This window comes from Nesoenas mayeri, assembly GCF_963082525.1.
Source record: "Nesoenas mayeri genome assembly, chromosome: Z".
NCBI classification, from domain to species: domain Eukaryota; kingdom Metazoa; phylum Chordata; class Aves; order Columbiformes; family Columbidae; genus Nesoenas; species Nesoenas mayeri.
In genome coordinates this window covers 76,109,865-76,137,255 of record NC_137542.1, presented here as the reverse complement: position 1 = coordinate 76,137,255, position 27,391 = coordinate 76,109,865, and the positions used below count along the sequence as shown (strand labels likewise).

Genomic DNA, 27,391 nt, shown 5'->3' with positions numbered 1-27,391 from the left:
TTTGTTTTTTTTAATATTTTGCTCTTGTTTGTTCTCTCTCGCAGCGGGCAGAGGCGCGGGCCGGCGCAGCCCCCCGCGGGAGGCGGCGGGACCCGCGGCCCCCAGCGCGGAGACTGGCGCATGCCACAGCCCGCCTCGGCCCCGCCGCCGCCTTCCCCCCGCCGCCCGCCGCCTGCCGCTGCCCGCCGCCTCGTCCCGGCTCCCGGCCCCTTCATGCGCGGCGGACGACATGCCCGTTTTGTAGCCGGGGGCCCCTCCTCTCGTCCCGCATGTTCAGGACCAAACGCTCGGTGCTCGTTCGGCGGCTCTGGAGGAACCGTGCGCCCGGCGGCGAGGAGGAGGAGGAGGCGGCGGCGGGGGAGCCCGGCGGCGGGGCGGCGGCGGCCGAGGCCCGGGCTCATGTTTGCGGCGTGGGGCGCGGGTGTTGCCCGGGCAAAGCGAACCGCGGTAGCCGGGCGTCCGCGGGCGCGGAGGCGGAACTGAAGGCGCTGACCCACGCCGTGTTGAAGCGGTTGAAGGAGCGGCAGCTGGAAGGCTTGTTGCACGCCGTGGAGTCCCGCGGTGGGGCGCGGACCCCCTGCCTGCTGCTGCCCGCCAAGGCCGACTCCCGCTTGGGCCAGCACTGGTACCCGCTGCCGGTGCTGCTCTGCAAGGTGTTCCGCTGGCCTGACCTCCGGCACTGCTCCGAAGTGAAGCGCTTATGTTGCTGTGAATCCTACGGCAAGGCTCACCCCGAGCTCGTCTGCTGCAACCCGCACCACCTCAGCCGGCTCTGCGAGCTAGGTAGGGCGGGTTGGGACGGCGGGGATGGGGGTGCAGGGGATGGGGGTGCAGGGGATGGGGATACGCGCGATGGGGGTGCAGGGGATGGGATGCTGTGGCTGGGGGTGCAGGGAATGAGGGCGCAGGAGGTGGGGATGCAGCGGCGGGGGGTGCAGTGCTTGGGGATGCCGCTCCGCTCCATGCCCACTCAACTTTATAATTTTTTCCCCGGAGGGGCAAAAAACCCCCCCAATAAACAGCCCAAAAAAGTTCTTAATTCTAGTGTTTTCCGATTTTATTTTATTTAGGGGAGGGGGTCAGGCCGCCCGCCCCCCTTCCCCCCGCCCGGGGGCTCCGGCGCTGCCTCCCCGCCGTCCCCAGCCGTGCCGGGGGATTAGGGGCCGCCTGGCGCTGCCGGCCCCGGCGCTGCCGCGGCTCCGGCGAGCCAAGGAGGCCCCGATCAGACAGCCCGAGCGGCAGATAGCAGGGAGACTGGCGCCAGACGGCCCCTTTTGTTTATCTGACAGCTAAATATCAAGGCAATCACCGCCTCGCTGCCCTGCCTCCAACCCCCAGAGCTAAGACAAACAGTTTTGCTAAAAGAATGCCACTGTTATCATAAGTTCCTATCTTTTTTCTTTTTTTTCTTTTTTTTTTTTTTCTTTCTCATGGCTCTGCCTTTATTTTCTCTATGCTTTTCTAATTCCAGAGTCTCCCCCTCCACCCTACTCCAGATATCCAATGGATTTTCTCAAACCAACTGGTAAGTGGACTTTTTCAATGCAGAATACAGATTTTAGAAAAAAAAAAGGGGGGAAACAGCCCCTTTTCTCAGGGGAAGCGTCTCCTGCCTTTGTCATGCTGTGATGCATTTTGCTTTTGGGCTGCTTGCATGCTTCTGTGCCTTCTGATACCTCTGGAACAATTAACATATGATTTATCTCAGACATTCTCTGCACAGAGTATTATTTTAAAACTCTGGTAGGAGGGATTGCAGTGCAGCACAGGCCTTTGCTGCTCAAAGCCAGGAAAAAAACACGGGCTCTGGTTGTAAATGGCACAGCACCCCTGCCCTTGGGGTGAATTTGCAGGGATTTAGGTTGGGATGCAGCACAGCTCTGGCTAGCATCTCCCTGATGGTTGGGCATCCCAACGAGACTTGACAAATGGAGCTGGTCTAAATCTTCCTGTCTTTTAAGTGAGCCTACAATCCCGCCTTGTCACGTTGAAGAATTTAGGGAGGGGGATTGAAAACTTGTTTTTCTTCCTTTTTTTTTTTTTTTAAGTACCGTTCTGCATGCCTGTTGCTTGTAATTGAATGTCAGGGTGCCAGAGGAGAAGCCCATTTGAGGCTGGCACCGGCTCTTTTGCGGTTGTCTGCATAAACTCCCGGTTGGCAGCGAGCTGGCCGGCTGGGAGATAAATTGGGCTGGAGGAAGGAGGCGAGGTGGGGAGAATCGGAAGCGGGGGGAGCTCGGGGACGAGCAGCTCCTGGCTCCCCCAGGGTTAGTGGATCTGGAGCGCTGGCTGGAGGACGCTGGTCGCTGTGGTCGTGTCCCTTGGTCACAGCGGGCAAGGAGGGACATGGTGCTACAGGGAGGTAAAGATAAATGTTTCTCTGAAGACTTAATATCAGGTCTTTTTAAATTTTTTTTTTTTTTTTTTGCCAAAAGAGTAGTTTCTCTAAAATAGTTGCTCTTCACTTTCTTGGGACTAGGAGAAACCCAGACTTAAAGTCGTTTTGGGTACATGGGGTCCCATCCCGCCCAATACTCCCTCAGAGGCTGGGCTGTTTTTTTTCCCTGCTAAGAAACACTAATAAGTCTTTTTTTTTTTTATGGCTTGTGGAAATAAGCAAAGCTGTTTAGCAAACAAAGCATGAAATATTTTTGCCTCAGCATTGAAAAACAGAAGATAAAGGCTCATGAATGAAAGAGGAACACGGGGAGGAGGTTCAGCATCCCCAGCACGTGCTGGGATGCATAAGGGCTGTTCCATGATAGATTCTGAGGGCTTGCTGCGTCGCACAGTAAACTGGGTTTGGGTGAGATTGGGATCATTTTGACTGCATCCCTACAGTGCTCCCCTAAAGTTTATATTTGGGTTTTTTGCTTTTGCTTCCACCCAGTGATGCTCCTGGCATGTGATGCAAAGGGGGTCAGAGCTGCAGGAGAGAAGGGTTAATGCTTGCCTTCAGTTTCCTGTAAGGATGTTAGGATAAATCTATTAGCAGGGTTTAAACATCCAGTCTGCCTCTGCCAGGACCTCATTTTCAGTTAGCCGAGTGATGTATTTATTCATTAGCAAGTGTTGACATAAGGTAGCAAAATGTGTGTAAACAGAAAAAGCCGCAGAACATGAATGTGCCATTTCGAAAGGAAAAGTTATTCCTATCGGCCAATAGGAAGTGATTAACGCTGACCATCGGAAACGCAGAAACAACTGGGTTACTCACCAAAAAGTCCTGCTTTTTAAAAGAAAAATCCATTTGGCAGCAGAGCTCTGGCTAACGGGGCCGCGACAGGCACCAGCGGAGCCTGCAAGTCTGTTGTTGCAGGTGGGTTTTGCAAGCTCAGGGTTTCTCGGCGTTTCCTCTGCGGAGAGACCGAGGATTTTCCATCGCGGCACCGGTGCCATCTCCCGCGGCATTTGCCCAGCCCGGCGCTGAGGATCGCTCACCATGGATGGAAGAGGGACAATAGGTGATGATGGGAAGGTGTGAAGTGTTTTGCACGGTTGATGCGCATCAGCCATCTTCTCCTCTGAGACCTTGCGTGGGAATGGTCCTTCCATTTAGACTTGGGCAACTGTGTCTGTCAGTGGGGCTGGGAACGTGCATCCAACAGGAAACTTCTGCTTTTCCACCAAGCGTGATAGTGGTCGTAAAAATACTGAAGCATTTAGTGCAATGTCTTGTAAGTGCTTCATAGGGATGGACGGACAGGAATATCTGGACCAGCGTGGGGTCTGGCAGTGGTCGCCAGTGTCTGTGTTCATAGAATGGTTTGGGTTGAAGGGACGTTCCCAGCTCCCCCAGTGCTCCCCCTGCCATGAGCAGGGACATCTTCACCAGCTCAGGGTGCTCAGAGCCCCGTCCAGCCTGGCCTGGGATGTCTCCAGGGATGGTTCAGCCACCACCTCTCTGCCCAACCTGGGACAGGAGTATGAAGGGTGCAAGAAACCCACTGAGATGTCACTGCAGAGATAAATGCCGTTGTGGGGCTTTGACTCTCACGGGAGTTGGAAATTTGGCAGCTTCCAGGAATTTATTCGGTACCTTGCAAGGTTGGGCTGTAACTGTAATAACTGTGTGTCTCTGCGATGGTTTTATGGTGTGAGAAGGCAGTTTTGGGAGGCAACACATGCAGTAGGCTTGGGGAGACCTCTGGTCCTACAACCTCTTAACCCAAGTACTGTCTACTAGTGACAGATCTCTGGGCAATGGGAAGGGTGTGAGGATGAAACCAGTGTAGGGCAGAGAACCCAGGAAGGTCCCACTTTTGCGTCTATCCCATACCTGACCATCATCCTTGGTCTGGAGTCGAGGTGCATCAGCTCTGTGTCCTCTAAAGACATGTTGGAAGGTAATTAATTGATGAAGGAAGCTGGCTGTTGGATGATGGGACGTGGGAATGGAGCTGATGGTTTTGAAGGGCTTTTCTTTGGTGGACAGTGTGGATCAGGGAGCGGTACAGGTGTTCAGGGAGGCTCCAAATCTCCTTGTTCTCAGCCCCAGTGCAGAAATGCCAAATGGATTTGGAGTCAAACTGGAGCAGCGTTGCTCTAAGACCCATTGGTAGCGTGGTGCATTTTAAGTCGGGATGGGATTTTCTCCCACTGATGTGCCGGCAGAGGACCTGGTCATGGATGATCCCAACATGGAAAGAGCAAATTATGTCCATGATTCCACGGGCTCGTCAGGGCATGGCGGTCCAGCTTGCATTCAGAAAGCATCTATAGCCCAAGCAGCTGAAGCCATCCCAGGGAAAGGGCACGAGGAATCTTCCATCTGGGTTAGAAAGGGTTAAAAAAAGTGAAAAAGCTTATTTCTTTAAAGCATAGAAAGCACGACAAGGCATTTAGAGAGTGTATCGTATACAGTATTTCACAAGTAAGTCCATTTCCTGTCTCCCCTATTGTTTTTGGTTTGATTAAGTATATCCTGTTAAACTGTATATTCCTGTTAGGGTTCTACTTTACTCTGATAAAATGAGGCTATGCAGCTAGGAATTTCATTTTCTCTGGGATTTCAGGGGATGAAATCTGGCAAAACGACTTTTATCAGTAGGGAGAAAATTACCTCTGCTGTCCTGGTGGCGGCCCTTGCTTTGAGATACAGCATGGTGTCATTAGGGAGCCCAAATTTGGTGAAACCCAGAGTCCCCAAGAACCTGCTGAGGACCAGAAGGTTTGTGTGAACTTCATGGATCTTTGCAGGCGTGGAGTGCCCTTGACCTATTTCCCCCTCATGGTAGTGACCAAAAAGCTGGAGTTTGCCTGTAGGACCAGGGGATGGGTGCTGGCTCCTGGCTGTTGTCACCTGGAGGAGTAAGCTTGGGATGGGATGCTCCAAACCTTGAGCTGGAACATTTCCACGCATCATGAGAACCCTCTAACGGGGCAGCCCATCCTACCCTTCCCTTGCCCTTTGGTGGTGGATGGAGGAGTAGATCCAGTGGCCAGCCTGTCCGTGGAGGTGACAGAGGGGTGTAAAATCTGCCGGCAGCTGACGGTGACAAAAATTGAGCTGGGGAACACAAGCATAGACCGTTTGCCACAAAAGGGTGGCGATGAGACACTTCCCTTTCAGTTCCCATTTCGGTGACTTACAGGTGTTGACTAAATCGGGTGCGCACAGCCACGATTTAAGCATTTTTGGGAGCTCGCTTACATCAGAACGACGAGAACCTTGATCTCGTTGCTCGGTGACTTGGCCAGAGAGGTGACAGCCAGTCTGTAATTTTTGCTGGTCTATAATCAGCCTTGGCTGGTGATGAAGCACAATGCGCAGCCTTGATCGAGGCGGCGAGTTAGGGCGGATGCTTCTTGATGAACTACCGTCTCTGCGCGGACAATTAGTAATCGCTTCCTGCTAAACCCTTTGGAATGTGTGTTCCGCTCACGGCAAAGCTGGGAGCCTGCGAAGAGTTGCCTGTATACTGATTTTTTTCTCTTTCTTCTCTCCAGCAGATTGTCCAGACTCTGTGCCTTCCTCCACTGAAACAGGGGGAACTAATTGTCTAGCCCCTGGGGGGCTTTCAGGTAAGACCTTTCTCGTTGCCCCTGGTTTTGGCCGCGGGTTGTGTTGACGGAGGGTCCCGATGGACGGCCAAGTGATGCTGGGGAGTTTTGGGGGTGTGAGTGGTTGAGAGAGTCGTGCTCGAAGGGGGAATTAGGTTTCGTTTTGGTACCCCTCTTGCAGAGGATGTGTTGAGATCCCTGGTGAGGTTCTCCATCCCCAAAAGCCCATATTTCCTTTAAATTCCAGCTTTACACTCCCATTAGTTTTCGGAGCGAGGCGGGAAGAGGCGTGTTGGAGAAGGTGCTGTTGGCCACCCCTTTGTTTGGATACATGGATTATCGAAGCAGGTGCGGTCATGCTTTGTAGGAGCGTTCAGCATCAAGTTCTCCTTGACTTGGTGGTGGTGGTGGTGGATCTCTTGTCTCTGTGACGAGAGCCTTTGCTGCCAGTAGGGTAACCAACGTCCCACATCTCATGTGTGAGGCCTGTGGCCCCCAGAGATGAAAGGTAACCCTGTTTTTTGCAGAAGTTGTTGCTGAGGCAGTTGGTCTTGATGATCCTTATGGGTCCCTTCCAACTTGGGATGGATACTCTGTGACTTGTTTGTCGTCTCCTTCAGCCTCCAGGTGCCGTTATGGGGCGGGGATTCAGAAGGTGGTCTCGCCACCCCTCTTGTTTTTTTCATAGAATCGTAGAATGGTTTGGTTTGGAAGAGACCTTTTAAGGTCATCTAGTCCAACACCCAACACCTTTTCCAAGGTGTGATGCCTCCAACACCTCCTCTCCTACCGCGGACCAGCCAGCTCTGTGGCTGGGCTCTGTCTCTACCGGGATTAAGGTGTCTGAAACCATGTACCTGCATGTACTCGCCGATGTTTGAAGGTGCTTTCCTTTGTGGGGATGTCTCCTTGATTTATGATTTATTCATCGCCCTGAAACTGGAATTTCAGAAATAGGTCGGCGCGCGCGTCTCACCCTGCGTCTCTCCAGGAATCATGTTTGGTGTGGATGTCTTTAAGTGAGCCTTGTTTGTTTTTCTTTGGGTGTAATATACACCCTGTCTGTTATTTGAGAGGGGAGCATATTGTTTGTTCAAAGGCCCTAATGAGAATTAATCAAACGAAAGGGGGAGAGGGAAGAGAGAAACTTGTCGCTGCCTTTTTGAACGCAGAAGACTTTTGGGTTTGGTTTTTTTTTTTTTTTGCTATAGCTTTAGGGAAGAAAATAAAATAGACTGTAAAGCAGAAAAAAGACAAGAAGCAAAACAACACAATAAGGATGTTGTTAGATCTTTTTCTTCTTTTTTTTTTCCTCCTGAAATGCACCCGTTGTGGAGGGGAGGAGAGAGTTCAGTTCCACAGGATACCACATGAAATAAGCAGAGGAAGTACTTGCTTTTTAAAAGGGGGCTTTTCTGTAAGGTTTCAGCCTATTGATAACATCTTGTCTGGCTGCTGCGCTCCCGAAGGGAAGGGAGGGCGGGACGTGGGGGCTCGAACTGCAGGAAATAACACGGCTCGTTCCCGGTGCCTCCCGAAGGGCTGTGGGAAGGGGAGTCCCAGCTCCCCATAGAGCCTCCTCCCCCAAAAAAACCATGTTCCCCCTTTAAAATTCAATTTTTTCCCAATTTTAATATATTTGTATTATTTCATGAGATGGTTTGGTTTATTTTTGGGGCGTCGTTACCAAAGGTTCCCCCCCTCCCAAGCCTGGAAACAGAACCTTTTTACAATCATTAACCACTCTTCTTTTTTTTCTTTCCTCCCCAAATGTAATTGTAGCCATTTAGTTTAATGAGGAGCTGATAGGAGAGTTGACTCATGAAGGGGATACGGTTAGCTACCCAAGCCCTGAAACAAAGCCGAATGCCTCCACATGAAAGAGCATTTGTTTTGAATTTGCTCTGATTTACTGGCATCTCCCTTCCGCGCGCAGAAGTGCGGCCCTGAAAATTCCCAACTGGAGAGACCCAGTCGAGAAAGGAAAATAAACGCACTTTGCAGCACTCCAAAGCTTTCTCCTTGTTTTTTCCCACCCCCTTTGTGTATTTTAGTTAGCAGAAGAGCGTATTGGAAGGTGGTTTTAATGAGTTATTGGCAGGGTATGTTGGGAAGAGCTTCGGCTTGGTCTTACTTAAGTTTGGGAAGATGAGGATGGGTGGTGCTGGGTGGAGATTCCAGCATCACCTCCAGGCCAGGCTGGATTTGCTGCTCCTTGACGAAAGGGTGGCTTTAAGAAAAGCGAAAAACCCACTCTAATTTGGGTAGATTTGGGAACGGAGGCTGAAGAAGAAGACATCATGGATGGTGGTGGTGGGTTCCTGTAGCACCATGGGCTTTGGCCACCAGTGGATGCTGGTGTAGTGGTGGTCAAAGCCAGTAGACCCGCACTAATGTCTGGAAGCTGGAAGGGCAGGAGTTAGTGCAGCAGATCACTCTCGACACTGAGAATTTGGGAACGGGGCCAGCCTGGGGTTTCACAGCCATTCTGGCAGGAAAACTGCATGGGGGGGTTGAGAAGATGAAGGTTTCTGTTCCCTTTCCTGGCTCAGGAATGAAATATTGGGTAGTCCTTGACGCCGTACTGCTGTCCTCGTCCCTCCCCAGCTGATGCACGTCTTGCTCCCCCCGAGGTGTTGGCTCTCGGCTCCATATTCTTGCTTTTATTTATTTTCTTATATCTTTATTTTTATCGGTGGTCACTCTGCGGGTAGGTCAGGCCTCTTCTCTCACGGCCATGGTTGTGCTCGGGTATTACCAGTGCAGATCCTTTGTGTCCTCGATGTGGTTGAAGAAGAAAGCAAAAATATCCCATTGGAAATAAAAATAATTTCTGTAAATAGGAGACAGAGGGTGGTTTTTCCTGTATTTTGAGCTGACTCGTTCCCAGCAGATGTGTTCGGTTATGACTCCTCTTTCAAACAAGCAAAGCCACGCTTGGGGAGCCCAGAGGTGGCTTGTGGTCCAGTGGCATCTGATGGGTGGCAGCTGATGGGTACGACTGTGTTCTGTGGGTAGGAGTGAGCTGATGGTGCTTGATGGTGTTGGTGCTGGGTCTCCATGGGATGTTCTCCACCCAGCCCTGGACACCTGTCTCTTGACATGGGGCTGGTGGCTCTTGGCTGATGTAGAAGGTTGTGGTACCCATGGTGGGTGAGAAGGTGACTCTCCTGCAGGACGGGTGAACTGTGGTGGACCTTCTGCCAAAGTGAAGCTCTCCAGGAAGCCCAGAGCTGGCCATCACAGAGAGAAAGGGAGATAAGCTGGCTTGTGTCCTCGCCACCTTTGCCGCCTTTTTATTTTTTCATAAAATGCCAAACCTGGGAGTTTCCCCAGATTTCAGCCCAATGCTGTTGACTTGCCCTGTCTTTGGAACCACCCCAGGGCCTCCTGGAGCAAGTGAATATTGAGTGATGGTGCTTGTTGGTCGCTGGACCAAGGGTTGAAGCTGGGAGACCCACAAGGCTCTTCAGGAGCAGATGCAGCCTCAGTTTCCCCCTCCCAACCGCTCTGTACCAAAAAGATGGGAAGAGACCTCTAGAAGCTGGAGAAGCATCAGTGTCCCTCCCTGCCTTGGCGGTGGGACCGCGTCTGGTTTAAGGGACCTCTTGGCCAAGTGACAATTCATTCTGAAATCGCGGGCAGGCCGGGAATGTTTCACTATGTGTCTGATCCCCGCTGGTATCTGCTCGCCGGGGAAGCAGCACCTTGTCCAAATCCGGAGCTATTGGCCCCCGAAGCGGCTCCCCCCATGTAAACAGGATCCCTCATGGTTTCTCCGGCAAAGTCCTCCCTGTGTTTTCCCACTCGCCCCCCCCGGCTCTTTCCACCTCCCTCTCGTACAGAGTTTGTAACCTCCTGTGAAATGCCTTTATTTACAAATTGGCATCCTATTATAATCTGAAATTGAGACATCTTCCTGTGGAACTGGGATTGTATATTTGTCTCGGGGATAAACAATTGCTTGGGGATTTTTTTTTTTTTTTTTAAAGTCACTTATTCTTGGTTTATTTTTGAGCATACGTCCTTTTAATATATATATGTATATATATATATATTTAATTTACTTTGAGCACCGCGCGGCCTCGCACCCCTTCCTTCCCAACCTCACTGCAGGCGCCACCGCCCGCCCCCTCCACACCCCCCCCCCTTGCTAAAAAAGCGCTGTCCCCTCCTGGAAAGGACAAGGTTATCAGGGGTTAACGCCGAGATGACAGCACTGGAGCCTCTGGAGCAGAGCAGGCTGCCTGCCAGACTAGGAGCCTCCCGGCTCGGCTCACACATCATCTGACCGTGGCCGGCGGGGAGGAGGGAGCCGGCGCTTGGCACCGACCCCGGGACTCTTGGCTTGGCCACCCGCTCCGGCTCCTTTGGCCCCGTGGGGTTGGTTTTCTATTTATTTATTTATTTTATATATTATTTTAAGGGGGATCTCAACCTACGGGCATCGCCCCCCACTCCTCCTCGGGGATAAACCCCCATGCTGCCGGGGCATCGCCCTCCCCATCTCCTGGCTTTTAGCGTATTAAAATCCCCCTCAAAGCGAATGAGGCCTGTTTAATGATTATTTGTAAGTGATCTAGAGCCTTTGAAAGTTACTCTTCTACGATGAGTTTTTAAAAAATGATGGCAGAGGTGCTCCCACCATTAAATGTTCCAATAATCCAGGTACAGCTCCATTAAATTCATTTTCTCTGGGTGCCACCAGGTTTTCCCAACCAAACGGTGCCTCGAGAGCAGTTGATAATAAAGTGCAGAAGATGACTCAATCACCAGCAAGTCCTTCATGGTGGAGGACCGTGATGGGTATCACATGGGTTTTATCCCGCTCTTTAGGGCGTAGTGAGGACAAAAAGGTGGATTTTGGAAGTTTGGCGTCAATTCGAGCCACACTCCGCTGGCCAAAAAGACGTCCCGACGAGCGCCGGCAACTTGATCGTTGGGGACATTTAAAACTCGCCGGGACACAAACACTCGTAGCGGAGCAGCCGCGGGCTGGCAGGGATGCGGGTCGCATCGTTTCCATCCCGCCGTCGTGCCAGCCGGTATCGCTTACGCCAGGGGAACCGGCAACGTTAACCAGTAACATCAACCACACGCGGTTCCCTGCGGGGGATGCCCATTTCCAACGCCAACGCCGTAAAGCTCCGTGCTGGGTTAAAACGGGGGGTACACCCCATTTTAGGGTGCGCAGGGGAAAAAAATAGGGTGTGTGGAGGCTTCTGCGGCCCTAAGCGGGTGTTTTATCGGGGCGGTGGGCTGGGTGGCCGGGGGTGCCGTCCCCACTGCCGTCCCCAGCCGGCGTGAATGACCCAGGCCGTGGCCTGGCCGCCTGCCGACTGTCACAAAGGAGCTTCCTTTCCAGTTTATTTTCAGCGCCGAGATATTATTAAGCACTCAGGCACGGTCTCTTCTTGTAACCACCCCGGCTATTTTTTTTTTTCCTTTTGCCTAAATCACTTTGTTTTCGCCCGCGAGGCCGCCGGTTTGGCTCCGGTGCCGCCGGGGGTACCGGCCGCGTCACAGATGCTGTTGAGGAACGGGGAGGGCACGAGGAGCGCGGTCCTGCGCGGGGATGGGGACAGCGAGGGGAAGCAGCTCAGTGTCTCGCAGGATTTCCGCCTGCTGGCTTCAGATTAGCCCCTTTTTCGTTAGTTATTTTTTAATTTATTAATTAATGTATTTCTTTTTAATCATCTTTTGATAAAAGCATCATCTTGGGTGTTGCCGGCTGCCTATTCTTTCACAGCTTATTTATTTTATTTTAGTTCAGTTATTTATGTTACGGGTTTTTTCCTTTTCCTCTCTCCTCTCTTCTCCCTCTCCTTCTCCTTCTCCTTCTCCCTCTCCTTCTCCTTCTCCTTCTCCTTCTCCTTCTCCTTCTCCTTCTCCTTCTCCTTCTCCTTCTCCTTCTCCTTCTCCTTCTCCTTCTCCTTCTCCTTCTCCTTCTCCTTCTCCTTCTCCCTCTCCTTCTCCTTCTCCTTCTCCTTCTCCTTCTCCTTCTCCTTCTCCTTCTCCTTCTCCTTCTCCTTCTCCTCCTTCTCCTTCTCCTTCTCCTTCTCTTTCTCTTCTCCTTCTCCTCTTCCTCCTCCTTCTCCTTCTCTTCTCCTTCTCCTCCTCCTCCTCCTCCTTCTCTTCTCCTCCTCCTCCTTCTCCTTTTCTCCTTTTCTCCTTTTCTCCTTCTCCTTTTCCTTCTCCTTCTCCTCTTCCTTCTCCTCTTCCTTCTCCTTCTCCTTCTCCTTCTCCTTCTCCTTCTCCTTCTCCTTCTCCTTCTCCTTCTCCTTCTCCTTCTCCTTCTCCTTCTCCTTCTCCTTCTCCTTCTCCTTCTCCTCTTCCTTCTCCTTCTCCTTCTCCTCCTCCTCCTCCTTCTCCTCCTCCTTCTCCTCCTCCTTCTCCTTCTCCTTCTCCTTCTCCTTCTCCTTCTCCTTCTCCTTCTCCTTCTCCTTCTCCTTCTCCTTCTCCTTCTCCTCTTCCTTCTCCTCTTCCTTCTCCTTCTCCTTCTCCTTCTCCTTCTCCTTCTCCTTCTCCTTCTCCTTCTCCTTCTCCTTCTCCTTCTCCTTCTCCTTCTCCTTCTCCTTCTTCTCTGTCTCCTTTTCTCCTTCTCCTCCTTCTCCTTCTCCTCCTTCTCCTTCTCCTTTTCTCCTTCTCTCTCCTCTCTTCCTTTCCTCTCTTCTCTTATTTTCTTTATTTTATTCTGCTTTTTCTAATGCAAGAAAAGAGCTTTTCTGGGCAAGCATTGCAGGGATTTTCCATCCCCGTCCAGGGAAGGGTGGGGGCTCGCATCCCCCATGCACAGGCCCGCTGTAGGAGCCACCCTTGGGGGGTGTCTTGGCCGATGGGCTCGAGCCTTTGGGGCCAAAAAACTTTTACTGGAGGGTTTTGTGCTGTTGGGGGTTGCTCACAAACAGCCCTTTTCTCCCCTTTTTAATTTTCCTTTTTTTTTTTCCTTTTTCCCCTGTTTTTCTTTCCCCTCCCCTCTCTCGGGTAGCCATTTAAATACGTGATGATAACTTTCACCCTGTTAATTAACAGGAAACATTGGGACAAGACAGGAAATTACATCAGTCTTTTTATGAGGAAAGAGCCAAGAGAAAAAAGCCTACAAGAAAACATAGTTATTAGTGAAAGGAAAGAAAGTGCCGGGGGAGGAGGAGAAAGAAAAGGAGAAATAAGGAGGAAAAGCCCCATCCCATGGGCCCCGCTTTTCCGAGGGGGGCTGCTCCAGTGCTTTTATTTTTATTATGTCGAAAAATATTTGACTAGCAGGGTCACCTTTGCTTGAGTGCGACGCTCGAGCTTCCCGAGGAATCTTTGTTTTTCATGCCTTTTCTCAGCTTCCTTCCCCAAACTGTGAGGCCTAGGAAGCTCTTGGCTGGGAGACTAATTTTGGTTTGGCTGCTCAGCCCTTCAAATTGGTCCCCACCCAGTGTCATTATCTTGGTTTTAACTTGCAAGGGGAAAAGAAAGGAAAGAAAAAAAAAGAAACACCCTGTAAGAGCTGGCTCAGCCCTTCTCTACCCTTTTAACCTCGCTGCGTGAAAAACCTCCTGGCTTCGGCTCCCTGCTTGGGTTGTGCCGGCAGCGCCGAGGCACCGGGGGAGGTTGCAGGAGGTTCTGGTGATGGTCTTGGTGATGTTCCTCCGTGTGCAGTGGTGGGCACCTGGCTCTGTGGTCCTTCCTCTTCCTCTGTTGAGGATGAAGATGGCAGGTGGGGTGGTTGCGGGAGGTCTTGGTGGTGCTCTTCCCTTTATAATGGTGGGTGCCTGGCTTTGTGGTCCTCCTTCATCATCTGTTGAGGATGAAGATGGCAGGTGGGGTGGTTGCGGGAGGTCTTGGTGGTTCTGCAGCCTGTCTAGTGGTGGGTACCTGGCTCTGTGGTCCTTCGTCTTCCTCTGTTGAGGATGAAGATGGCAGGTGGGGTGGTTGCAGGAGGTCTTGGTGATGCTCTTCCCTTTATAATGGCGGGTGCCTGGTTCTATGGACCTTCTTCATTGTCTGTTGAGGATGAATATGCCTGGTGGGGTGGTTGCAGGAGGTCTTGGTGGTTCTGCAGCCTGTCTAGTGGTGGGTACCTGGCTCTGTGGTCCTTCCTCTTCCTCTGTTGAGGATGAAGATGGCAGGTGGGGTGGTTGCGGGAGGTCTTGGTGGTGCTCTTCCCTTTATAATGGCGAATACCTGGCTTTGTGGTCCTTCTTCATCATCTGTTGAGGATGAAGATGCCTGGTGGGGTGGTTGCCGGAGGTCTTGGTGGTTCTCCAGCCTGTCTGTCTAGTGGTGGGTACCTGGCTCTGTGGTCCTTCTTCTTCCTCTGTTGAGGATGAAGATGCCTGGTGGGGTGGTTGCAGGAGGTCTTGGTGGTTCTCCAGCCTGTCTGTCTAGTGGTGGGTACCTGGCTCTGTGGTCCTTCTTCATCGTCTGTTGAGGATGAACATGCCTGGTGGGGTTGTTGCAGGAGGTCTTGGTGGTTCTCCAGCCTGTGTAATGGTGGGCACCTGGCTCTGTTGTCCTTCCTCATCCTCTCTTGAGGATGAAGGTGCCCGGTGGGGTGGTTGCCGGAGGTCTTGGTGATGCTTCTCCCTGTGCAATGGTGGGCATTGCTCTGTGGTCCTTCCTTATCCTCCCATGGGGATGAAGTAAGATGCCTGGTGGGATGGTTACAGGAGGTCCTAGTGATGCTCCTCCATGTGCAGTTGTGGGCACCTGGCTCTGTGGTCCTTCCTCATCATCTTTTGAGGTTGAAGGTGCCTGGTGGAGTGGTTGTGGGAGGTCTTAGTGATGCTCCTCCAAGTTTGGAGCTGGGCTCCTGGCTCTGTGATTCTTCATCCTCTGTTGAGGATGAAGATACCTGGTGGGGTGGTTGCAGGAGGTCTTGGTGATGCTTTTCCCTGTGTGATGGCAGATACCTGGCTCTGTGGTCCTTCCTCATCCTCTGTTGAGGATGAAGATGCCGGGTGGGGTGGTTGCAGGAGGTCCTGTTGATGGTCCTCCGTGTACAGCGGTGGGAGCCGGCCTCTGTGGTCCTTCCTCATCCTCACTCAGGGATGAAGTAAGATGCCTAGTGTGCTGCTGGGTTTTGATGGAGCGTCTTTGGGCCGAAGTCCTGGCTCTGGTGGGCTTTCCCAGCTTTTCCCAGCAGGTGGTGAAGCAGATTTCTCCATTAAATGAATAACTCAGAACTGCTCGGCCTTCAGACCATTGCTGCAAATATGTACTTATATGTGTCCTCAAAAAGAGAGGCTACGAATCGTTTTTTATATATATATTTAAGTTGAATATATATAGGTTGTATTTATATATAGATTGCATATATATTGAATTATGTATTGTGTATGTAGGTTGGATGCATACAACATAGTCATTATATATTGGTTATATTTGATCTATTTGATAGAATGAATATATAATGAATGCTGAGTGTATTCGGCCTATATATATAGGTTAATAAAAACCCCACATACATATAGATTGAATAAATTTTGTTTGTAGAGCTACCAGTGCTGTATCAATAAGAGCTGGCTCTGCATCGGAGAAACTCGGGTGTTGGGAAGGTGGGGAGAGTTCAGACATCCTTCGCTTGTACAAATTGGTGCCGTATTCGGTGATTTTTGGTGATGGAAACTGATGGGTTGAGTTTATAGATGCTAAAAATTGCTGGGCATCACCACCGAGGAGGAACTCCCACCGTGGTGGGTGGTGCAGAATAACACTGGAGGGGCACCGTGGCTGTTCGCATGTTGGGTGCCAGGTGAGGTTTTGAGTGGAAAAGCAGGGAAAACAGCAAAAAAGTCCTCCCACGTGGGACAGCTGCCCGTGACCCCATGGCTGCGCTGCGGCGGCACCTTCCAGGGCAGAACGGATGGAGTAAATAACTCCATAAAATCATCTTTCAAGCAGGAATCAAATAGCAGCAGTTTTATTTGGAAAAGGAGTCGGGAGCCTGAAGTTACATCACTGCGTTTGAACTGATGAATTCATTTTCTTTGGAAGCCGAGCTGAGACTTTTTAGCTCATTATAAGGAACAAACCCATAAATCTTCGTGCACCGAGGCCCGTAGTTTTCCTGTTCTTTGTCACAGCCGAGCACGGAAAATATATCTTGGGCGTCAAGAGCACGAAGCCTTTGACACACCTGAGATGTCGCACCAAGGTTATTTTCTAGAGCACAGTACTGGGTGCCGAGCCCCGCGTCCCCTCGGTGATGCCCAAATGTGGGTTCTGCCCCATGGGGGAGGGTGTTGTTGGTTCTTGGTGATGCCCCAATGTGGATTTTATGCTGCTGGGTCGTGGCGATGCCACCCTGACTGTGGCCCCGTCTACCGAAAGTGGGGTGGGATGAGCATAACGAGCTGCTTTTTTAGAAATGTTTTTTAATTAATTTATTTTTCCTTTTAATCCGGGTGCTGCCGATCTGCCCCGTTTTATAGCCCGGGGCGAACCTCTGCCAGCCTCCGTCTGTGAAAGTGGGGTGCCAGCTCCGCCAGAGCGCCGGGAGGGTTAATTACTTAATGAACGTAATATTCTCTATAATTGCAAAGCGTTATTAATCCAGAGCAAAGTGAGAGGCGAGGAGGGGAGGGGCGTCTGCATGGCCGGGCTTGTGAACTCCATCTGGACGCCGTCCGTCTGTCCGTCCCTCGCTTGCCCCCCCCCGCCCGGGGAAGGGCTGACGCTGCCTGTCCGTCGGTCTGTCCGTCCCTGGGCGGTCACCCTGCCTTGTACGTGAGCGCTTTTCGCCGCCTGCTCTTAGGGATAGGCGTGATTAGATTATGAAGGCAGACAGAAGTAATGATTAACTTTTTCAGTCTGCATGCTGTCTCCAGTCTGGCGCTGGGTGTTTTTTTTTCCCCCTAAGTAGGCCCTGGCCCCGCGTCGACAGGGTATTAGGTTGTAAAGAAAGCCAGGAGGAATGAAGGCAAGGGAGGGAGGGGAAAGAGAGGGAGGGGGGAGCCTTTTCCATCGGATCCGGGGCTGGAATTTATTGGCAGGAATGCAGTAAATGCTCCAAATGCCAGCCCAGCTAAACAGTTTTCATAATTGTTACGGAGCGGGGCACGATGGGCGTGAAAAGGACTTTTGTTCCAGCCCTGCTTTTTCCATGGGTTTACATCCCTGCGAGGGATGCTGCGCTGGGAAAGGGAGCTGGGGGATCGTCTCTTTTTTTTTAATAGGGGTGGGAAACGCATATTTACGTCTGTTTTCGGTCTTTGGGGAGAACTGTAGGTCGGTGTGCCGCGAGGAGAGGCTTTTCTTCCTTTTTTCATTATTGAAATGAGTGGCAGCAATGCCGTGTGTGTGCGTGGAATGCAGTTGTGGAGGGGGAGAAAAGAAATCCCAACACACATCTGGGTATTAGGTATCCGTTTGGAAATCCTAGACTGCTCTGCCTCACTTTTTATTAAGGTCTTTACAAGGTTTCTAACATGTTGTCAACGGAGAGCTTTGGCTTTCCTGGGGGCCTGCCCTCCCCAGGGCATCGCTGGGTACCAGGGGACCCCCTCACTGCCTCCTTGCAACGGTGGAGCTTTACTTTTAATTGCAAAAGCGTTTTAAGGTCTTCATCCTCTAAAACCAAGCTCAGAGGCTCTGTTGAGGGGGCTGTGACCCTGGGGATGCTGTGGCCCGGTGGCCTCTGGTGGCTTCAGCGTCTGTGCCGGTGGCTTATCCCTGGGCTGGAAGGGTGATGGGCAAGGATGCTGTCGTGGGAGCCTCCAGCACAACCCAAGCCGGGGGAGATATTTTGGCAAGCTCGTCTTCAGGTCTAATTTGCATGGTTGTTAAGTCAGGAACCTTTTGTGTGCTGGTTTCTCCTTCTCAGAAGGTTTCTGGTGGAGATCTGGGTTGGGTATGGGTGGAGAAGAGGTGTGTCTTGGTAGTTGCGGAGGATGAAGCATGGACGTGTTTGCTCACCTCCGGGAGCTGGCGCTGGTACCGACCCCGAGTCACTTGGGGGTCTCATGGCAGCGTATTGTGAACTCTGGCTTGGGGATCTTGTGTTTTCCAGAGGAGCCTCTTGGCTGATTGTAATAAAAATGTGACTATTTTGGATTGTTGTCAAGGCAGGGGAGGAGACTGGAGGGCACACGGGGCTGTGGAGCATCCTGCAACACCTCAAACAAGTCCTTCCAGGATATGGAATCATAGAATAGGGGAATGGTTTGGGTTGAAGGGACCTTCCCAGCTCCCCCAGTGCCCCCCCTGCCATGAGCAGGGACATCTTCACCAGCTCAGGGTGCTCAGAGCCCCGTCCAGCCTGGCCTGGGGTGTCTCCAGGGATGGTTCATCCACCACCTCTCTGCCCAACCTGGGACAGGCTCTCACCACCCTCAGGGACAACAATTCCTTCCTCATGTCCAGCCTGGATCTCCCTCCTTTAGTTTAAACCCATCACCCCTTGTCCTATCACAACAGACCCTGCTCAAAAGTCTGTCCCCATCTTTCTCACAGGCCCCTTTTAAGCACTGAAAGGGCACGCAAGGGGAACAGCAGTGGGAACACAGGAGCAAAAATAAGATTTCTGGGGGTTTTCCACGTGGATCTGCATGTCCTCGTGCCTGTCTGAGTGGCCGGGAGGGGGGTCTTAAAATCCCCATGGGTGCTGGCAGCACCCTCTGGAAGGGTCTCCCCTCTGGAATCATCTCTGCGTCCCACCCTCTGTTGGGCTGGAGCTCGGGGAAGGGATTCCTGTCCTACCGCTTTTTTGAAACAAGGGAAAAAGTTTTCCCACACCTTTGAGGGGTGCAGCGGGAGAGGCAGATAAAGAAGGCTCTTTAAATTAAAACTTCAAAAAATAATTAGACCGACTGTATACTAAACAACAGCAAAGAGGCCCCATTTACTGTAAATATTATGAATGGATTTGGCTGGCTTCTCCGCATCCCCACCCTTCCTCTAAGGCTTTTTCTCTCGAGCTGAGTCGAAATTCGGCCTTCAGACAGCACGGTACTCTATAATTTGCATGGCTGATGAGGCCCGAAGCCTGGTACGGAGGAAGCTGGAGTCAGCTGGCTCCTCTCTAACCGCTGCAGACGGGCAGACAGGCATTTTTGGTGTGCACATGCATATTTTTCCTTTCCTTCCCCCTTGTAGCTGCAGCTTTGCTTGGCTTTTAAAGAAAACGGGCACAAAAAAAAGGGTTCTTCTCTTCGCGAGTCGTTTTTAGCCGTGGTAATTGATTAATCACCGTAATTAGACGGTAGCGGTGACTAATAGGATGTTTATGAATCAAATTTCGGGTTTGGTGGACTCCGTGAACTCAGCAGTTTCACTTTGGTTCTTTCTTTGGCGTCTTTTGATGCAGGGGACATGGGGGAGCTGGGCTTCCTTCATACCTATATATTGATCACCCTGTATTTTTCAAGGTTGGACGTGCCTCCTGGGCCCACCTTGGTGTCTGTCATACTGGTGCCCACTATTGAGGCTTTTTAGGTCTGTAACAACATGATTGCAAAGGCCCTTTCCTGGTTTTCCTTGCTTTTGTGTCTCGTCCCTGAATTAACCCTCAGTGATCGGGTCTGGGTTCCATGCTGGGGGAAGGTTGACTCAAGGTGCCACCAAGTTGGGCTGGGAGCCTCAGGGGATTTCCTCAGGGATCAGTCATCTCTACCCACCGCCCACCCAACCTCGTGTTTGTCCTGATTTCACAAGAGGGTTTCCCAGCCCTGGTGAAGGTCGTGGAAGTCCTTGGTTGGGTCATCAGGGGACTGAGCAGAACATTCCCAAGCTCGTAGGTTGCCACTATCATGAGTCCGAACTGAAGCCGTAGTTACAAATATTGGGAAACCCCAGACTCGTTCCCCTGATGACTTCTGCCAGATTTTATCCTCTGTGCCCCCATCAGACTCACAAGGTTTCAAACCTCTTGGCAACATCTTGGCTTCTCGTTACTAGCCCTTAGAACTGAAGTCTTGGGGGGAAAAGTCAGATGGAGATTTATTTTCATGCAGGGTTGACTTACTTTGCTAGGAGCAAGGAGCCATTTAAGCGATTGGGTGGGCAACTTGTTAATAAATTAAAGAAATAATCTTAAGGCTCTTTAGCCTGCATGACGGCTGTATATGTTGAGTAATAAGAGCTGCCTAATTAGGCATAGACAGAAATTTATGGCCTAGCCTGTCAATCCGCGGATTAAGGACTCTGTAAGTACCTACTGACACGATGGGCTGTAATGGCTCCTAAAGAGATGTGATGGTCTATCGTGTCAATAATCCACAGATTAAGGGCTCCCTAAGTATGTGTTGACGTGACCGACTGTCTCAGCTCTTTGGAGGCTCTTGTGTTGGCGCGGTGGAGGGACCCCAGGGGCCACCTTGGGTGGTGGCATCCCTGCAGTAGGTCAGGGCTTATTTTCTCTGCAAACAACAGGATCTTTAACACATGACCATCCTCTGAATTAGCCTTTCAGAAACCATCCCAGCCATCAAAAGCAGGGGTGGGCGAGGAAGCCGAAGCTGTCTAGCCCTTGTGTGCGAGTAGATATAAAAGGTTTGGGGCAAACATTGCTGTGGCTGGTGTCTACAGCCTGCCCACAAACTCTGTTAAGGGCACAAAGACCCCTTTCTGCAGCAGGACATATCCTTTAATTGGGATTTTTTTGTTTTTATTTTTACTTAGCTTTTGCAAAGCCTGCCTGGAAATCTGGCTTTGAAGGATTTTTCTTGGGTTTTTTTTTGTTTGTTTGTTTGTTCCCCCGCCCAAGTAGCCTGTAAATTATCTGAGAGACTGGAAGGGAAGTATTATTTCCCTTTTTGGTGCCTATTTTTCTTTGCTTTGATGAGCTGTGTGGTTGCACGTCATGCTCGGTGTTCTCCTCACCTATTTGGGGGTGTCTTTTTCCTGAGGTCGAGCACAAACAGCACCGTCCGGTTAACACAGGGGTCAAAATGGCATCTGGAGTGACCCAAGGACCCTCCAGAAGAGCATGCAAAAGCCTATGAAAACCTCCGGGGTTTGTGTCTCCATCTCTTCCGTCTCAATGAGCAGGAGAAGATGGGGGGCTTGGCTCTGCCCCGGGCTTGCAAATGCCGCTTAAGGTCAGCCAGGAGAGATTACCGGGCGCGAGACGCGCTGAGCTTGGTCTCAGCCTTGGCCCTGGCCAGACGGCACGTTGTGCTGACACCAGGCCAGCCAGTTTTTTGTTTAAGCACAGATGCCCTCCACATATGCTGACGGATAAAGGAGGAAGGACCATGAGTTCATCTGCTCATCGGTGGTGCCCACATCGCTTGTTTTCCAGCAGAAAGCTGAGCAGGGATCTCGCTATCCCTCCGGGTCTTCTTGCTGCCTCAGGAGCTCATGGGTCCTGGTCCTTCTAGGAAAGGTCCATAAGACCGATCTCCTTTTGGTGCTATGATTTCTTGATGGACATCTACACAAATGTACCTATTGCCTTTACCCATTTGTGTTGGGTTATTGGTTGTGTACGCAACGTGTCTACCTCCACAAGAGGCCTGGGTGAAGGTACCACAAAACCTGAGCAACCTGATCTGGGTGAAGATGTCCCTGCTCATGGCAGGGAGGTTGGACTAGAAGACTTTTAAAGGTCTCTTCCAACCTAAACCATTCTGTGAAAATGAGACCCCTGTTAGCAGTTCAGGGTAGATGATGCCATGGTGAATATTGCATCAAGGTTGATGTTTGGTGGGAAACCCAGATCAATGAGGAATGAGGAGGAGGAGGGAGAAATCTAGGAAGAGCGTGAGAAGATGCCTTGTGTCAACGCTAATCTTAAAATAAATAAATATATAGATATAAAACCAAGCAAAAATACATAGTTTGAAACACTTCTACAGCTGGATAATGTAATATACATCTAATCCTAGTATCATTGAGGAAAGATCTAATTACAGGCATTTAAAAACCTGATCAGGGACGCAGTTGTACTCCCGTTTTCAGCAAGGAGTTGTTACAATTGCAGATATCAGTGGCAATTCCGATAGCTCTTGACTTGATCAGATGGGAGTTTGCCATCTGAGATCGCTCCCTGTGTACTAAACTTGATGTTTTCTTTAGAGGTCAGTTGATTACAGGAAAACCTTTAGCAGTGTCAAAACAAAACAAAGGAAAACAAAAGATCGCCAGCCCACCTCCCCTCGACGCTCATGAACTTGGCACCGGCACAAGGCTGAGATCCAAAATCCAGCCGGGAGCTGCGTTGGTTCTTCTTTATTATTATTTTTGTTTTTTAAATACAGTTTTGCCAGAATGTGTTGATTCTTCCTTTTTCATCCCAAGCTCCTAATAAAACTGCCAGAGCTCAGAAAGAAAAAGCACAGATGACGTGGTTTCATCATCCTAAAAGTGTTCACGTGTCGAGGAGAAAAGCCACACCAGAAATTCTCCACCACTTACAAGCTATGTGGGACGCGAGTCCTCCTACCACGGCTTGTGTATGGGGGCATTATTGATAAATTTGGGTGTTTTCTGTGGTGTGAATATCACATATCCACCTTTATCCCCCACAATACCACATATCCCCCTTGGTTTGTGAAGCTTTCAATTTTGAGGGGGTTGTTGCTCCAGGATTTCTGTGTGGATGTAGCATTGTCTTCAGCGTCCATCCCCAGCGTGGGTTGATGCCCTGAGCCCTTGGGTGCCACATGCAAACCCAAAGATAGAGAAATCCTGGCTTTTGTGGTCTTTTATTGAAAAATTTTGGGCAGGAATCGCTATTTGGGAAGATGATGGGGAGCCTCGCGGTCTCCGAGGCTGGTTGGTGTGTTGGGAAGTTTTCGGGATGATGCCTTTGAGGAATGAGCCGGTAGAACCCTCAGGAAAATTCAGGAAGGTGTAAAAAGTATGAGAAAAGACCACTTTTCCACTGGGAATGTGATACTGGATAACGTGGTTGTGCTGGGACGTTGCTGGTGATGAAGCATCAGCACCAAATTAAAAAATGTTACCCCAAAGACTTAGGGGTTTCAAAATCTTGCCTTAATGTCTCCACTTAATGCAGAAATATGCTCTGCTTTGAGTGGCGTTTCTCCATAGCCCCAACTATAAGCGATCAATATGACTAATTCTCCAAATTCCTGAGGGCGGACTCGCTTTATTTCCAGTTATTTATATATATTTTTTTCACAATAGGCTTGCACAACGCGCTGGGGGGAGCCTGACGGAGCCCCTAGGCGGCCTGTAATGCAAACCATGGAAAATACTAATAAATCAGTGATAGCAACAAATAGAGGGGGTGCTTAATAACGAAATAATAGCGCGGATGTTTATAGCATTGAACGTTATAATTGTTTGCTGGAATATGGGAACGCTCCCAGTTTGCTGGGAGTTTTCCAGGCATTTAGAAAGGGATGTGTTTGCTCGGAGGAGCTCGTAAAAACCAGGCTTTTTAAACTAAAAACAAGAACCCCGCGGTGTTTTCTGGGCTGTCGCACACGGGGACACGTTGCGGGTGATGCGGTCGCAAATTTCCCGAGATCTGGGGGGTGTTTTGTGTGGGTTTGCGGCGTGTGGAGCAGGATGGTGGGTCTGGATGAACCCAGCGGGGCGTTTTAGGGGGAAAATCCACTTATTTGCTTCATTTGCCCACCGAAAAGAAAAAAAAGGCTGTTGAGGAAATAAGTCTCCATGGGTGTAGGAAGCATCTCTGTGTCACTTTTTCCCTCTGTCCTGCAGCCTCCTCTCCCGCCTCCGCCACCCCAGTGATGCTTTTCCTCCCCCTTTTCCCGTCCGATGCCAAAATCAGGGGTACGGTGGGAATTTGGGGTCCCAAAACTGTGTGACCTTGGGGTCCCAAGACTGTGAAAAGCGGCTTTGGTGGCGGCTGGTGCGAAGACCCCATCCTCTTACTGATATTCTCATGGCTTTTTGACTAGACACCCGGTCAACATCTGAATCCCGCCAACAGAAGAGTCTCTGGCATATTTATACTGTGTGCTGGCGTTGGGTCCTTATAAAAATATATATATATCTATCTATCCCGCGTTACCTAAGACTTGTCCTTGAGGTCTGGTCACTCCGTGTCATTGAAAAACCTAGTGGGATTCATTCATGAACTTTCAGCCCTCTATAAAGGTCTGTTCATTCATAGCCAACGCAGCTTGCTTTTTTTAATGCGCTGGCAATTAAATAACTCTTTGTAAGTGCCAACGAGCTGCTCGTTACGTGGTCTTCACTAATGCAAGCGCAAAAATCAGGTGAAAAAGTCTTTTTCCCCCCTCCTGCTAAAAGGGGGGGGTTTGTGTTTAAATAAATAAAGACCTATAGGAATTTTAGCGGGGTTCGATGGACCTTGCCCCAAAATTCCCTTAATTGCTGTAAAACGAAAGGCGAGAAGCTCTGAGCATCGCTGGCGGGTGATGGGCGAGGAGTATGCGAGATGGGGATGGATCCAGCAGCATCCTCCCGAAATTCCTCTTATCTCCCAAGCTTCCTCCCCAAATTCCTGTGTCTTATGGATGGGTGGGAGAAACACCATCGCAGGGGTGTTTCTTGCCCCCTTGGGTGGGGGGCGCCCCATTTGGGTTAAGGGAGAGGCAGCTCAAGTTGACCCCCCTCCCCCAGTCCCTCGCATGGTGCCAGATTTCAGCAGGATGTAAAATTATCCACAATAAAACACCGAAAAAGGGAAGTGGGAGGATAAACTGGGGTGTATCCCGATGGATCCCACCTCCCTACCACCGGGACCCCCATCTGGAGTTTCAACCAGCAGTGAGGGTCCCTATTTTTGGGGCAGACACAGTCAGGCCCATTTTTAGTAGCTGCCTCCAGAAACTGGAGAAAATATTTTCCTTGCTGGCACAGAAATGAGGAAATGAAAAGTGTGTGGCCGGGTTCTCTTTTTCTTATTTATTTATTTTAATTTTTAAAAGCACAGTGCGGGGCTTGAAACACAACTCGGAGATGGGAGAGAAAAATGCCTGCTCTGGGGAAAATGGCTTGTTAATAGCAAAAACATAGAGAAAACAGGGCATGCCGCTGCCATTGCTTATGTTGGGGGGGGTTTAGGGAACTGCTGGGGAGAGTTTTGGGGTGCTGGATCACCCACTGTCCCCCATCCCATAGCTACTCCTATGGTGCAGGGAATTATTTCGGTAGCTCTCACTAATGTGCATTCCCAGCCTTTTTTTTCTTTTTTTAAATATATTATTATTATTTTTTTAAATACAATTATAGAGATGAATAGTTCCCAGGTCTCAACATGCCCACAGAGGCTGGAAGGAATTACCCGCCGAGCAGCGCGGGGATTGTTGGTCAGGAAAAGGGGCTATTTCACATTTCTCAGCCTCCCCCTTTGCTTTTTCCTCCTACATCGTGTCCTCTCTGCTCGCTCGGGGTGGCCACGGGACGGGGAGTTGAAAGAAGCACTATGGGACAAATTATTGGGGTTTTTTTAGGCCATTTTTGTTAATGAGTGAGAGATTTGTGGTCCCCACCCTGGCACCATCTGACGGTGCTTCCTGCAGGTCGGGGCTTCATCCAACGTCTCCACCACATAGGGAAGAGCCCCATGGAGTCCTTGGTGAGTCGTTGTCCCCTCCGGTCCCATGGGTGACCTTCAATGTGCTTTTCTTAGCAGCACCTCATAGGCTTTTTTCAGCATCTGCACACAGTAGATAATTATTTATGGAATGGATCCGTCATCCGGTGGATGCAAATAAGGGGATTTGGGGTGTTTGGTCTTGCTGGATGCGGTTGGCTGGAGCGTCTCGTCTCTCCTGTTGGCACTGAAGGTGGTTCTAGTGATGGTTTTGGGCATTGTGTTGCTGCTGGTGGGTCCGAAGCCACTTCTGAAGGTGGACCTGGTGATTTAGGACCCGTAACTTCCTCCAGAGCTGAAGCAGCACACGAATTCCCCAAGTTTGGGTCAAGTGGTGTTTGTGGTGGCCTTAAGACATGGCTTTCGGGAAAGGTGGATGTGCTGTGGGTGTTGGTGTGTGCGTGGAGAGAGAGCATCGTGAAGCGTCGCATCACTTTTGGGTTGTATTACCCTTCTCGGTGCTCAGTTTCTCCTTCGTTTCTCCTGTTCTGTAGATTCCCAAGTTCTTCAGGAGCCGGGGGATCGGTCACACTGGTGCGTGGTGGCATACTGGGAAGAGAAGACGCGCGTGGGTCGGCTGTACTCTGTCCAAGAGCCCTCCCTGGATATCTTCTATGATCTACCTCAGGGGAATGGTTTCTGCCTCGGACAGCTCAACTCGGACAACAAAAGCCAACTGGTGCAGAAGGTCCGTAGCAAGATCGGCTACGGCATCCAGCTCACCAAGGAAGTGGACGGCGTGTGGGTGTACAACCGCAGCAGTTACCCCATCTTCATCAAGTCGGCCACACTGGACAACCCCGATTCCAAGACGTTGCTGGTTCACAAAGTGTTCCCAGGTTTTTCCATCAAGGCTTTTGACTACGAGAAGGCGTACAGCTTGCAGAGACCCAACGACCATGAGTTCATGCAGCAACCATGGACTGGATTTACTGTTCAGATCAGCTTTGTGAAAGGCTGGGGCCAGTGCTACACGAGACAGTTTATCAGCAGTTGCCCGTGCTGGTTGGAGGTTATTTTTAATAACCGATGACTTGAGACAGAGTGGACTCATGACATTTATACTACTTTGCTGCTATTATTTCCTTCTGAGTGCTTGCTTTTCATGCAAACTTTTTGTTTTTTGTTTTGTTTTGTGTGTTTGTTTGCTTTTTCCCCCCTTCTCTGTTTTGAGAAATAGCTTATGGAAAGTTGTTTTATTTTTTTTTTTGCCTTGGGTATTTTGATAAATATCTCTATTTTTTTCAAAAGTGTGAATGACCAATAACTCAGAAGGGCGAGAGAAAGGAGCCGGGGGGATGAATTGCAGGTGATAATTATTTCACGCTTCCGAAAGGATTATCCTATGCGATCGATGGATTTGGAAGCCACTTGCTATATGTTACGGCTCCTTCTCTTGGACAGAACAACAAGATACCTGTATTCTTTATGCACCACTGTCCCCTTGCTGCCAGACGTCCCCGGTGACGGTGACAGCGAGACCCTTTCCCCAGCGGTGCTGTCCTCACGTTGCCGCCGAAGGATGGTGCAAAACCTTCCCAGTCAGGTCTTTACCCCCCTTTTAATTTAATTCTACTTTTCCCTTGTTGCTGGGTTCACGTCTTGTCACTGTGTTCATCCTTCCACTATTTTTGGTCTTTTTTATGGTCGTGGGTTGATGCAAGGGGAGAAAACAACGGCGATAGAACCTCGCGCACGGCCCGTGCTTCATAATTTGAGCTGAGACGCGAAGCGACAGGAGCTTAAGCCTAAAAAAGCAAAACAAATGAAAAACAAATGGGGAAAACAAAAGAAGTGTTCACGATAGTTGGTCTGTTGTAACCTGCTTAGCGCGGGTTATCCCGGTACCATCCTATCTGGAAATGCAGTTGTGCTTTCGTTTCTTCTTGAATTCATACA

At 50.3% G+C, this 27,391-nt stretch overlaps 1 protein-coding gene across 2 annotated transcripts; it reads left to right on the top strand.

Annotated features, from left to right (window-relative positions):
- Positions 1-254: 254 nt before the first annotated feature.
- Positions 255-26,963, top strand: SMAD7 (SMAD family member 7; the record flags this gene model as incomplete). Of its 2 annotated transcripts, none has more annotated exons than XM_080362306.1 (4): positions 255-783; positions 1,472-1,525; positions 5,950-6,024; positions 25,987-26,963. In XM_080362306.1, the coding sequence occupies 4 exons, from the start codon at positions 270-272 to the stop codon at positions 26,523-26,525; spliced, it is 1,182 nt and encodes a 393-aa protein (XP_080218432.1). In that variant the 3' UTR covers positions 26,526-26,963. The 2 variants fall into 2 exon arrangements, with proteins under 2 accessions (XP_080218432.1, XP_080218433.1); XM_080362307.1 differs by having other exon boundaries at positions 270-783; positions 5,953-6,024.
- Positions 26,964-27,391: the final 428 nt, after the last annotated feature.